Here is a 15203-nt window from a genome sequence, read left to right as displayed (position 1 = left end):
AATTATAAAATAAAATGCTCCGCTGGGGCGCAGCTTGATACGACCGTAGAGGTCGAACCCTGAACAGTTGGGGCAAGTATGGACACAACATTCAAGCTTGATACAGCACTGAATTTGGATTGTAATTAAATATTTGACACAGCATAGGTTTATGACACAGAATGAAAGTGGTCTAAGAACTTAAAAATTTTCAATTTACCTTTTCAAACCATATCATTATTATTTGCCTAATATATAAATCAGAAATAACCAATTTAAAATGGAAAATTCTAAAGAAAAAAAAGGAAAAAATAATCCCCCCCCCCCCAATTTTTTGAACCCCCTTATGATTCATCACCCCAAAACTCAATCCCAGCCTTCCCTCTGTGGTATGGTACCTTGCAGTACAATTTCAGAGAGATCCATACACTTGGAACAAAAGTTATTGTCTGGAAACTAGAAAAATGCTTGTTTTTTTGCCCCTTTTTGGCCCCAAATTCCTAAACATTTAGGGCAATTACCCCAAAACTCAAACCCAGCTTTCCCTTTGTGATATGGAACCTTGCAGTACAATTTCATAAAGATCCATACACTTACACACAAGTTATTGTCCTGAAACTAGAAAAATGCTTGTTTTTTGCCCTTTTATGGCCCCTAATTCCTAAAATTTTGAGGGAATTACCCCCAAAATCAATCCCAGCCTTCCCTTTGTGGTATGGTACCTTGCGGTACAATTTCAGAGAGATCCATATACTTGAACACAAGTTATTGTCTGGAAACTAGAAAAATGCTTATTTTTAGCCCCTTTTTGGCCCCTTCTTCCTAAGCTTTTTGGTCAATTACCCCCAAACTCAATTCCAGCTTTCCCTTTGTGATATAGAACCTTGTGATACAATGTCAGAGAGATCCATACACTTACACACAAGTTATTGTCATGAAACTATAAAATGCTTGTTTTTTGCCCCTAATTCCTAAAACTTGGAGGCAATTACCCCCAAAATCAATCCCAGCATTCCCTTTGTGATATGGAACCTTTTGGTACAATGTCAGAGAGATCCATACACTTACACACAAGTTATGTCTGGAAGTTACAAAATGCTTATTTTTGGCCCCTTTTTGGCCCCTAATTTCTTAACTGTTGGTACCATAACCCCCGACTCGCAATTTAATCAATCCCCACCTTCCTTTTGTGGTATTGAACCTTATGGTAAAATTTCAAAGAGATCCATTCACTTTTAAGAGTGCGAAAACTAATGTGTCTTCGGACGACGACAACCACAACGACGACGCCAACGTCATACCAATATACGACCACAAAAATTTTTTGCGGTCGTATAAAAACATCTTAATCACAAATAACTAATAAGGACAATCGAGAAGATATGTCAGATTATCTGTAAGACAGGGTTCCAATGAACTATAACCATATTTGCTAAAGCATGATATGTAGGTCTAAGTGACACAAAAAATTAATAAAAAAAAACAGTAGGTAACATGATAGATTTTTTTATAAAAATACCTAATTAGAAAACCTGAATGTAAAATATAGACTGTAGTGATCATAATGTTCTTAAGTAGCCTTTCACATTATAACAGGACTGGGAGTGGGTGGGATGGCAATGTCACAAATGAAAGATGACCATAGGTCTCTGAGAACTTAACTTAACCAAACTAAGACAAATGTATATATTATACAATTATAGCCTTTGTATGAGGTCGACACAAGGTTATATCGACCTAAGAGAAGCATATTGACTGAGGACAAAGTAGGAGGTCGATATATATGCTTCATAGGTTGATATATCATCTATTGACCTCAACCAAAGGCTACAATTGTTATATTATTAATCAACGACTATTGCGTGAACAATGTAAAATTGGTGATTTCTAGAATGTATTTTTAGTAACATGCTGTATGCCCTATGCAATATTCTGTTTTTGACCTACAAAAAGCTAAACACAACAGTATTGGCGTGCAAACTGAGTAAATACAAATGTACATGTGATCAAGTTACATACGAATTACAAATCCTTAAAAATATTCGATATGATATACAAACAAATATACAGATGGACAAAGTCAAGGGTACATCTATGAGGGGTGGAAGGACCTTTTTCAGGAACTCTGGATTGAGCTGTGGCAAGAATTCCGGAAAAGACAGTTTTCTTGGGAAATCGGGATAGCACTTGAAAGTTACTAAGTGATGTTTCATCACTAACATTACAAAGATGGATATTTTGGGAGTACATAAGCAATGAATGTATTCACAGGCACTTGTCTCTGATAAAAAATTAACTATATACATATGTACTTTTTTTTCAAAGACAAGCACCTGTAAATGTATTAGGACAATTTTGCCTGGAAACTAACTTAGTACAGGGGGAGACAACTTTTTTGTTGTTGTCTAAAATCTATTACAGTTGTGCAGCCTCAATTATATCTTTGTGAGCATACAATGTTTGCAGGCCTTTGTTAGTCTTGTATCATTTTTAATTTTAGTTTCTTGTGTATAATTTGGAGTTTAGTATGACGTCCATTATCACTGAACTTGTATACATATTTGTTTAGGGGCCAGCTGAAGGACGCCTCCGGGTGCGGGAGTTTCTCGCTGCATTGAAGACCCATTGGTGGCCTTCGGCTGTTGTCTGCTCTATGGTCGAGTTGTTGTCTCTTTGACACATTCCCCATTTCCATTCTCAATTTTATGAAATTATAAAGAAGATTTTACTTGGGGACAGGACAATTTTTGTTTAACCCTCTCCCTTCTCCAAAATCTGTTATTTTTTGTTTTCTTTTAATTTCAATTATTTTCGAGTTTTGTTATGTTAATATAAACATATACTAGAAATAACATGTATTTACTAATTACTATACTAGAAATAACATGTATTTACTAATTACTATACTAGAAATAACATGTATTTACTAATTACTATCAATTCCTTTTTTACTTTCCACAGCAGTCACTGATATTTATATAGAGGTTGTCCTGACCTCAAGTACCTATGAGAAAAAATCTATGCAGGTAACAATTTTACCCAAAATTCCCAAAATCATTTTGGACTAGTTTACTGTATATAACAGGTATGATATTTACAAATAAAAACATATCTATTCAATTTAGTAACAAATTTTTCATTCATCGCTTCATTCATGAGGTAACCTGTACATCCAAAAATCAAAAATATTTGAAATTGGAAAGTTTTTTGGATGAAGATCGAAATCAGTTTCCTCAAAATATATATAAATGCTATTAGCTGTCAATGATCACACTTAACATTTTCCAGAACTCAATATAATTTTTAATGAAACTGACAACTGAAGAGCCAGTTAGTGTTTGATTCTTCCACTGTATGGACAAAGTCCTCAAATTAAATGTAAATGTTAAAATATGCCAAAGTCATGGGTTTCTGATGTATCCTTATGACACATGAATACCCACATTATTTGCTTGACTGAAAATTAAATATTACTATGCTAAATTCACATGCAAGAATGCATAAAAATCAGTTAAATTTACATTTATCTATCTGCTGATTCACAGTGATGCTTTTGAAATTCAAGACTTAAATCATAAAAGCTATGTATACATGTATATATTCAATCAGTATCTTTGGTGAAATTTTACTAAATAGTGATTCACTTATCCATGTGTTTTCTAAAACAATTTAAACATCAATAAAAATTAGTTAATTTAAATTAGTATGAGTAAAACAATTAATTACATGCATTTTAAAATGATAACTGCTGCAATACAAAGAGAGACAATCTGTTAATTCATACCTTTTTTTTTCAGACAGTTAGCACCACAAAAAACCATAGATTTGCGATTAAAATTCAAATGTTTGTGAAAAAAGATTCCCAAGACAATCTACTCACAATAAATGAAATCAAACTGTAAAAGTCAAAAAAATTCTAAGTGCACAGGTATTTCTAGAAAAATCAAAAATGTGAAAACGAACACTACTTTGTGTAAATATATGTGTCATAAAAAGCAATTCTAAAGCCTTAAATGGATGCAAGAAACAGGAATCTGGTCAAAACAGGACAAGGAACAATTCAGATCATGTAGTTTTGACTTTTCTAAAAGATAAATTCCCACCAATCATGCCACATTACTGTGGATTCATTATTATTCGTGAGATACCAATTTTCTTGGAATTCGTGGATTTAGGTAAATCAAGAATTAAAAAGTTTAACCAAATACACATTTCTAAAGCCTTGTATACAGACTTTGCAAATACACAAAATCAAATATCCACAAATGTAGAAGTTTTCCTAAATCCACAATATTCCAAAATGAACAGATTTTTGCACGAAAAAAATTCCAAAATGACTGTATAGATTATTTACAAAACACCATGGTTAAACTTTCCAGCCTGTTAGGCCTACATGTTTGGATGTACAAGTACCCGGCCACATCCACTTGTACATGTACATGTATTTGTAGTATTTGTATTTTTATCCATCTGATGAGTTAAGCCTCTTTCAACTGATTTTTATAGTTCGTTCTTATGTTGTACCGTTACACCACTGTCCCAGGTTAGGGGGAGGGTTGGGATCCCGCTAACATGTTTAACCCTGCCACATTCTGTATGTATGTGCCTGTCCCAAGTCAGGAGCCTGTAATTCCGTGGTTGTCGTTTGTTTATGTGTTACATATTTATTATTCGTTCATTTTTTATACATAAATTAAGCCGTTAGTTTTCTCGTTTCAATGGTTTTACATTGTCATTTCGGGGCCTTTTATAGATGACTGTGCGGTATGGGCTTTGCTCATTGTTGAAGGCCGTACTGTGACCTATAGTTGATAATTTCTGTGTCATTTGGTCTCTTGTGGAGAGTTGTCTCATTGGCAATCATACCATATCTTCTTTTTTATATGTACTTCGATTTTGTCTATCTTGGGTTGACTAGTTATTGAATCAGTGCTAATGTGCATCCTTGCCGAATCAAAGTGAAAACTCTACTCGAGTTGACTCTCAAAATGGAAGATTTAAAAATAAAGCAGAGGTTGTCAATTTTCATTTTTTTTTATGTCGACAATTATAATGTAACAACTTTATCATCAGTTCAAATTTGTAACATAATTGAATCATTTATTTATTTTCAGTTCTTACCAGAAATTGATCATAAGTTCTACTGAAATCTTCATGACTAACAAGTATTTTTTCAGGCCATTATATTCATTTTTAAAACCCTCCTGCGCCATCGTAAAGGGAATGGATTTTCGTAATACATTTACATATTACTCTTAGCAACTCAAATTACAGAAATCATACTTTTTCTGTTTTACTGATAAACATCACTGACAGTATTTACACACAAAAATATTTGTTAATACAAAATACAACAAAAAATAAATTTCACTTAACAGACCCTTTTCTTTGGCTGTGTTTTGTAAAATAACATTATATTGTATCATACTCTTCTTTACTGATCTTGTTTGTCACTATTTTGTAACTATACTAAATATAAACCTGCCTCACCCAGGCTTGACGTCAAGTTAACTGGGGTAAGTTCAAAAGGTCAAACTTGGGGGTTCAATTGAAACTGGACATACTCTACTAACCCGAGTTGGACTAATCCAAGTAAGCAAATGATATGACAATTCAAGGGGGTATACAATTGCCTAATTTGTAAGAATATAAGATGTAATTTCTTTCCATGTATTTGGTTTCATTACTGAAGTGAAACAACACCTGACAACAATTAAAAAATTGTATAGTCTATACAATTTTTTAATTGTTGTCAGGTCTTGTTTCACTTCAGTAAGTGTACATATATATAAAGATATAAAGAGCAAACACACTTTCAATGTTAAAACAGAGACTGATTTTTTTCACATGGAATATCAATGAAAACTGCATGTTGCTGAAACAAGCTAAAAAAGCAGTACATGTCAACACCTATTGGGTTTCCTTGAGTTTATTTGCTTAAGTAATGGAGAAATTGCATACACATGCAAAATAACCCACTTACCAGAACCCATTTCATTTTCTTCTCAGACAGAGTTGTCTTCCATGATCTGAAACAAAAAAAAAGCATTTTTGTTAAATAAGAAAATTTGTGGATAACCCATTTTCTAATCTAATCTAAAACCTGCTCCCTATCCATATGAATCTCTACTTTACTTTCTGCCTCACTATCTATAACATTCTCTTCCTCTGTCCATTACCCTGGATTTCTAATTCAATCTGTGTCTCTAATGCCCTAGTACTCTCAGTCTGACTTCCCTAATCAACCCTTGTCTGACTCTTAACCTTAAATATCACCATATAATTGGGGGAAGAAACCTGAATGGTCCTAAGGACGCACAAATATCACATCCAGTACCAGACCAAAATATCTGCAAAATAGTAAAGTTTTACTATCAGACACCTGGTTAAATATACTGGGGTACATGTACATGTATATCTGCATGACTTTTTAGTAATGATATTTTCTATCTTTTCTATTTTTATTTACTTTTTACTTCTCATGTTGTTTTTATTTTTTAAGCATTATCTGACCAGTTGTGATCACCTGAGAGACTTCTAGAAAAGTCGTGGTCCTTAGCCCTTAGGTTTTAACCACCAAAAATTTTTCAAGGACCAACATAATTTTGGTATTTTGCAGTAGAAATAATAGTGAGGATTAGCAGATTTTCATCAAGGACCAACTGACCAGGAAAAAAAAATTCAAGAACTCTGCAGACCATACAGACAACAACTACATGTATGATATCAATATGGCATGAATTTTTAAAGTAATAAATCACTTATATTTACCAGACTTCAAAATGTCACAAATTTAATTACATTTGTAACTACCCTTGAAAAATAATTTTGTCTATCTTCTCTATCTTCATCATGTCCATGTATTTTTTACTTCTCATGCTGTTTTTAAGCATTATCTGATGAGTTGAGACCTGTCAGACCACACAGACAACATCTACATGTATCAATACGGCAGGAATTCCGAAAGTATATCAGAATGCATGGCATTGCACGCACCAAGATGGATCTACAATGTGGACTGTTAATTTCCTGTCAATACCGCAAATTACTCAATACATGTAGTAAATACTACATGTATTTTGAAGCAAAGATAACAACTTTCTGGTATTTTCTGGAAATCATTTGTTTATTGCAGCAATCTATATTGGTGCTTTCTGAGTGACCTTCAAACTTCCAGTCATACATATTGTCTGGTTAGAATATGCTCAAAACAGTGAAAGAGGTAAAAAAAAAAAAGGATAGAACTTATTTATTTAGGGAAATTTATCTAATTTGCAACATTTTGAGGAACTTTACATTGTTAGTCATATATATAAGTCAATGAGCACTGCCTCGGCATTATGAAATAGTTAATAATGATAATTTTAAAACTTGTAAGAAAACTTGTTTTAGTTAGCTCATTGTTATTATGAATAATAATGAGCTACTATGGGGCTGTTTAACAACCTTAACTAAAGGGCCTTGCACAGTTGTCTACATTTTCCCATATCTTTTATATTATATATAATAAAATGCTTCGCTGGGGCGCAGCTTGATACGACCGCAGAGGTCGAACCCTGAACAGTTGGGGCAAGTATGGACACAACATTCAAGCTTGATACAGCTCTGAATTTGGATTGTTATTAAATATTTGACACAGCATAGGTTTCTGACACAGAAAGAATGTGGTCTAAGAACTTGAATTTTTTTAATTTACCTATTATGGTCCAATGTCCAAAATCAAAATACATGGTTAGATTCAGCATATCAAAGAACCCCATATATTCAATTTTTGTTAAAATCAAACAAAGTTTAATTTTGGACCCCAACTTGGACAAACTTGAAAACTGGGCCCATAATCAAAAATCTAAACACATGTTTAGATTCAGCATATCAAAGAACCCCAAGAATTCAATTTTTGTTAAAATCAAACTAAGTTTAATTTTGGACCCTTTGGACCTCAATGAAGACCAATTTAAAAAACGGGACCCAAATTAAAAATCTAAAAACACAGTTAGATTTGGCATATCAAAGAACCCCAATAATTCAATTTGTGATGAAATCAAACAAAGTTTAATTTTGGACCCTTTTGACCTCAATATGAACCAATTTGATAGCGGGGCCCACAAATAAAAAATCTAAATACATGGTTAGATTCAGCATATCAAAGAACCTCATATATTCAATTTTTGTTGAAATCAAACAAAGTTTAATTTTGGACCCCAATTTGGACCAACTTGAAAACTGGGCCCATAATCAAAAATCTAAATACATGTTTAGATTCAGCATATCAAAGAACCCCATATATTCAATTTTTGTTGAAATCAAACAAAGTTTAAAAACTGGACCCTATCTTGGACCAACTTGAAAACTGGGCCCATAATCAAAAATCTAAACACATGTTTAGATTCAGCATATCAAAGAACCCCAAGAATTCAATTTTTGTTAAAATCAAACTAAGTTTAATTTTGGACCCTTTGGACCTTAATGTAGACCAATTTAAAAAACAGGACCCAAAATTAAAAATCTAAATACACGGTTAGATTTGGAATATCAAAGAACCCCAATAATTCAATTTTAGATGAAATCAAACAAAGTTAAATTTTGGACCCTTTTGACCTCAATATGAACCAATTTGGGTCCACAAATAAAAAATCTAAATACATGGTTAGATTCAGCATATCAAAGAACCTCATATATTCAATTTTTGTTGAAATCAAACAAAGTTTAATTTTGGACCCCAATTTGGACCAACTTGAAAACTGGGCCAAAAATCAAAAATCTAAATACACGTTTAGATTCAGCATATCAAAGAACCTCATATATTCAATATTTGCTAAAATCAAACAAAGTTGAATTTTGGACCCTTTGGACCTTAATGTAGACCAATTTGAAAACTGGACCCAAAATTAAAAATCTAAATACACTGTTAGATTCGGCATAACAAATAAATAAATGTGATCAAAGATTTTACAAATCTAATGCGCCATACTGTGCAATTAAAGATTACTTCTTGAAATTTTTCAATATTTGAAATTTGAAAAAAAAATAATATTTGAAGAATAATTCTTTTTAATTTCTGAAATCTGAAATGAGAAAAAATTGACCCCCCACAATTTCTTTTTATCCCCCCCCCCCCCTTTTTTTCCCCCCAAAAATTCTTTCCCTCAAGATATGGCCATAATCTCAATTCAAATTTCCAATGGAGTTGGCAACCATAATTACCCATTTAAATTTACCATAGTGCTAACTTAATCTATTTTATAATAGAATTAAAAATATAGTGTCAAATCTTTCATATGGATTTTTTTGTAAAAAAAAAAGATGCAACATGTGCAGATATTTTTACTGGTCTTCCTTTATAAATATGCATTTCTTTAAACATAATTTAAAAGCAGTGTAAGGGAAGTAACCAAAACGTTGTATTTGGATTACCTCCCTTACACTGTTTTAAATTATCTTTATTGTTCTTTAACCATTACTTTATACATAATTTAAAAGCAGTGTAAGGGAGATAATTTCAATGATGTATTTGATTTATCTCCCTTACACTGCTTTAAATTATGTTTTGTACTAAAGTATTTGTCCATTAACCAGGACAACCTTGTTTTTCCCCCTTTTTTGCCCCTAATTCCTAAACGGTTTGAGCCATAACCCCCCAAAGCAAATCCTAACCATCCTTGGTGGTATGGAAACTTGTAGTATAATTTCAGAGAGATCCATACACCGTTCCACAGTTATTGTCTGGAAACTAGAAAATGCTTATTTTTGGCCCCTTTTTCCTTAACTGTTGGTACCATAACCCCCAAAATCAATCCCAACCTTCCTTTTGTGGTATTTAACCTTATCGTCAAATTTCAAAAAGATCCATTCACTTAAACTAAAGTTAGAGTGCGAAAACCAATGTGTATTCGGACGACGACGCCGGACGACGACGACGCCGGACGACGACGACGACGACGACGACGACGACGACGCCAACGTCATACCAATATACGACCACAAAATTTTTTGCGGTCGTATAAAAATCATCATATTTAGATGTTAACATGTAAAAAATGGTCTAGTTAATTTTTGTTTTCAATCAAAAGTATTCTTAAAAAGTCTCCCTAAAGCAGAGCTATCTCCCTCATACATTACACAGGTTTCAGGCATGCTTTCTTTTCTATTCATTATCTATTGTCCCTGAAGTTTCATGGAAATAAACACTGGTGCAAGACATTTTTATAGATACATAATAGATACATGTATAAAAAGATGTGGTATGAGTGCCAATGAGACAACTCTCCATCCAAGTCAAAATTTATAAAAGTAAACCATTATAGGTCAAAGTACGGTCTTCAACATGGAGCCTTGGCTCACACGGAACAGTAAGCTATAAATATGTATACAAGTCTAAATTGAAAACAACGTTCAAACCTATGATTGTGTTGGATAAAAACCGCAATTTTTATACACGTGCATGCAAAACAAATTTCTAGATAAACATAAAATTGAGAATGGAAATGGGGAATGTGTCAAAGAGACAACAACCCGACCATAGAGCAGACAACAGCCGAAGGCCACCAAAGGGTCTTCAATGCAGCGAGAAACTCCCGCACCCGAAGGCGTCCTTCAGCTGGCCCCTAAACAAATATGTATACTAGTTCAGTGATAACTGACGTCATACTAAACTCCAAATTATACACAGGAAACTAAAATTAATAAACTGCTTCGCTGAGCGAAGCTGGATACGCCCGCAGAGGTCCAACCCTGAACAGTTGGGGCAAAAATGGACACAATATTCAAGCCCCATAACTCAGAAATGATAAATAAAAAATTTATAAAATTCTAAATGCAGCTTACATCAATAGATATAAACAATTCACCAAAGTTTCATAAGAACTGCTGAAGTTATTGTCCGAAAACTGGAAAATCCCCCCTTTTTAATGAATAAAACCCCATAACTCAGAAATGATAAATGAAAAATTTATAAAATTCTAAACGGAGCTTACATCAATAGATATAAACATTTCACCAAAGTTTCATAAGAACTGCTGAAAGCATTTTTGATTTTTTGTCTGAAAACTGGAAAATCCCCCTTTTTTTATGAATAAAACCCTGTAACTCGGAAACGTAAAATCTAAACATGCTAAAATATATAAAAATCAAAAGGGAGCTCATGTCAATAGATATAAACAATTCACCGCAATTTCTTGCAAGTTGATGAAAGCATTCTTGAGTTATTGTCTGAAAACTGGAAAATTCCCTTTTTTTTAATGAATAAAACCCCATAACTTGGAAAAGTAAAATCTAAAATTTATAAAAATTGAAAGGGAGCTCATGTCAATAGATATAAACAATTCACCACAATTTCTTGCAAGTTGGTGAAAGCATTCTTGAGTTATTGTCCGAAAACTGGAAAATCCCCCTTTTTTTAATGAATAAAACCCCATAACTCAGAAACGTAAAATCTAAAATTTATAAAAAACGAAAGGGAGCTCACGCCAATAGATATAAACAATTAACCAAAGTTTTATTCAAATTGGTTAATGCATTTTTGAGTTAATGTCCGACATGTTGACGACGGACAGACAGACAGACAACGGTATACCATATTACGTCCCGTAAACGGGCGTATAAAAATGATACAAGACTAACAAAGGCCAGAGGCTCCTGACTTGGGACAGGTGCAAAAATGCGGTGGGGTTAGACATGTTTTTTGAGATCTCTTCCCCTATACCTCTAGCCAATGTAGAAAAAACAAACGCACAACAGTACGTACAGTAAAACTCAGTATAAGAGAAGTCCGAGTCCGATGTCAGAATAGGAAACAAAAGAAAATAAACAAAATGACAATAATACATAAATAACAACAGTCAGAATAGGAAACAAAAGAAAATAAACAAAATGACAATAATACATAAATAACAACAGACTACTAGCAGTTACTGACATGCCAGCTCCAGACCTCAATTAAACTGATTAAAAGATTATGTCTGATCTTCATCATATGAATATCAGGCACAATCCCTCCTGTATATATATTGAATACTCTTACTGGGTACATGCAAGGGTGAAAGGTAGGTAAATCCTGGGACTAGTATGATAGTCCCAGGTAAATCATATATTTTTTAAAATAATTTATACATTTTTTTTTCATTAATGTTCTGGATTCAAACAGTGCTTAACCAAAAATGTATCAATGTTTATGTTGCTTAACCAAAATTGAAAAATGTCCTTAAATGTACATTTTATTTAAAGTGAAACAGGGTAGGTTACTAAAGGGAGTCCGGTAACTGAACTTTATTTAGTTAATTTTCCTCAGATATATACTAAATGTGTATGAATTGACATATTAATCCTAGATACATTAATTTTTTATTAGTTGTTATTTGCCTCAAAGTAGCTATTAGTAACTGCAAGTACTTTGTGTCTTTTTTGTTGAGAGGGATGTATAAATTCGCTGCCACATCCAGTCTGTGTTTTTGTTAGTTATTCTGCTTTGTATCTATCTGATGAGTTAAGCCCTTTTCAACTGATTTTTATATTTGTTCTTATGTTGTACTATTACCCCACTATGGCAATGTCCCAGGTAAGGGTAGGGTTTGGCGCCAGCAAACATTTTTAACCCCCGTCACATTCTGTATGCCACCAGGTCTTGACTTGGTCTTGGGACAGACACATTGTAATCCAGTGGTTGTCATTTGTTTCTGTATATGATATTTGTTTTTCGTTTGTTGTTTTGTACATAAACAGGCATTACACATGTAGTTTTCTAGAATTGTTTTACACAAATTGTATTTGGTCATTAAGGGGCGTTTTAGAGCACACTTTGCTATGGGTTTTGCTCATTGTTGAAGGCCGTACGAATACCTATAGCTGCTAAATTCTACGTCATTTGGTCTCTGGTGGACAGTTGTCTTACTGGCAAAATTGTATACATCTTATTTTTTATAAATAAGACTTATTCAGATTAAATCTCAGCCCTTGTTGTTTTCGCTCGTTATCTTTGGTTTTAACTACTGGGTCTACTTGATAATCGAAAATATTTATTGTCAAAATTTTATTCTGAGACTGTCACTTGATTTAATTTTGAAAGTTACAAGATACCTTGTTTTTTCTGTCTCATGTGTAAACAAACTGCGGAACCGGATATGTAAACAGAACCAAATCTCGCGGGAACCTTGAAATTTGTGGCGCGAAAATTAACAAAATTCAAAAACCGACCAATATTTTAGTACCTTGCTAGTATCTGAAAATTTTAATACATATATTGTATAACATGTCGCTGGTAAAATTGAACTAGAAATTTCAAAGCTTTGGTCAGATCAGTGATACAATGGTATCAAACTTCACTGTAATTTTAATAAATTTTCTTTTTTGATATCCTTTCTTTTGAAGTTTAAATGGTAATGGTATCCCACATTTTCTTATTCATTTTTGTTGAATTGACAGAGCCAAATAAGTAAAAAAAACTTACTTTCTTCTTTCCTTTTCATGATTGAAATATTTTTTTTTTTTTTTTTTTTTTTTTTTTTATTTGATTATTTGGGAAATTTGGGATTGGCAGACATAATTATTGTCCGATGTTGGAATCATGTTGGTGGCAGATTTTGTTTTCTGTTTTCACATAAGCACTTTTTCTCTGGAAAGCAAATTACTTTTGTACATGATCTTAATATAACAATTATATATAAAGGTATATATAGGTATAAAATTTTTAAGAGACAAGTTCATGGACAAGACTTATTGCCTGCATGTGAGTTGTCATTCAATTTATTCGCATCTTATTTTAGACACCGTGATTTATAAAGCCAGAGGGGAATCAGCTTAGGGGTCCAGGGTGCCTGTCCCTCTGATGGGGCTATATATTTATGGTTTATGCATACTTTTTACCTGTTCCACTCTAAGCGTTGTCACAGTCTAGTTTTTGGTCCCCCTTTTTCAAAATCATGGATCCTCATCTGTAAAGCTTGTCTATTGGTAATTATAAAAATAAAGACATGTGGTATGATTGCTAATGAGACCAGTACACGTCTAAACTGAGATTACTATACCACACATTGTGGTATAGTAATCTCAGGTCTAAGGGACATGCTATGATATTAACATATGCATTGCACAAGTTATCGTTCGGCCTCAAACAATGTACAAAACCCATTCCGTAGAATCTGTTAAAATCCTTAGATAAAATGTTAAAATACAACATAGAAACGGTAAAGCTTAATCTAAAAATCATTATAGTATACGAAAAACTGAGAACTGAAACAAAAATAATATTATGACAGACGACATCCGACGACAGCTATATTACGGAATGACCATTTGATATTCTGGGCGCCAGGAAAATTTTGAAAATGAAACTTTTGACATAGTAACACTAGGGACCTTCTGGTGTTCGTGTCGTTTCCTCCGTGTCCTCTGCATGTGTTGGGGAATATAGCAGCATAATAGTAAGATTGTTTTTGACTTTTTTTTTTCATTTGTGCTTGTTTTAATACCACTATGATATCTATACTCAAGCTTAAGATAGTGCTTGCAGAGAAAAACCAACACAGTTTTCAAACAGCAATCAAGTCAGCACCAGGTGACAGAAAAATGGAAAAATGTTATAGTAATTAAGAAAGCAGATGAAGCTATAAACAAAACATTTGAAAAAGGCTTAACTCATCAGATTGATACAAAGTAGAAAAAAATCAAACAAAAACACAGACCGGACGTGGCAGGGAGTTTATACATCCCACAAAAATGACACAAAGGGTAGATCTGAGAATACTCGGTGTTACTGACAGCTAGTTCAAAGCCAGTTTGTTTTCTAAGTGCGATCATAAAATCACACCAAGATGTTACATTCAATGTAAATTCAAAGTCATTGAGTCTACAATATCAGAAATAGGAATTCATAATTTATTTTCTCATTGCGGTCAGAAAAACACACCAAGACTTTATATTCATTGCAAATGAAAGGTTAATGCGGGTTACATTAATTGTAAATGAAAGATTATTGCGAGTTACATTCATTGTAAATTAAACGTTATTGCGTCTCCAATATATCAGAAATACAAATTCACAGTTTGTCTTCGTCGTTCGGTCAGAAAATTACACCAAGATGTTACACTCAATGTACATGTTGTGCATGAGAGGGAATTGCGTTTTCAATTAATATAAGAAATACTAGTTCACAGTTTGCTCAGTTCGTGATGACAGTTGTTTTCCATTCGTTTGATGTTTTTGAGCTTTTGATTTTGCCATTTGATAAGGGA

General features: G+C 33.2%; 1 protein-coding gene across 1 annotated transcript in view; it reads right to left on the bottom strand.

Moving 5' to 3' along the window:
* LOC127712138 (calcium/calmodulin-dependent protein kinase kinase 1-like) overlaps positions 1 to 13107 on the bottom strand; it is a 99366-nt gene extending 86259 nt beyond the window's left edge. Inside the window, exons 1-2 of the mRNA XM_052218399.1 lie at positions 13051 to 13107; positions 5963 to 6008 (exon numbers count right to left, since the gene is read on the bottom strand). Of these exons, the coding sequence (XP_052074359.1) occupies positions 5963 to 5972 (10 nt within the window). The 5' untranslated portion in view covers positions 5973 to 6008; positions 13051 to 13107. The remainder of the gene's footprint in view (positions 1 to 5962; positions 6009 to 13050) is intronic.
* Between the last annotated feature and the right edge of the window lie 2096 nt (positions 13108 to 15203).

Source organism: Mytilus californianus, unplaced genomic scaffold (assembly GCF_021869535.1).
Source record: "Mytilus californianus isolate M0D057914Y unplaced genomic scaffold, xbMytCali1.0.p SCAF_8, whole genome shotgun sequence".
NCBI lineage: Eukaryota > Metazoa > Mollusca > Bivalvia > Mytilida > Mytilidae > Mytilus > Mytilus californianus.
This window is presented reverse-complemented; position numbering and strand designations above follow the sequence as displayed.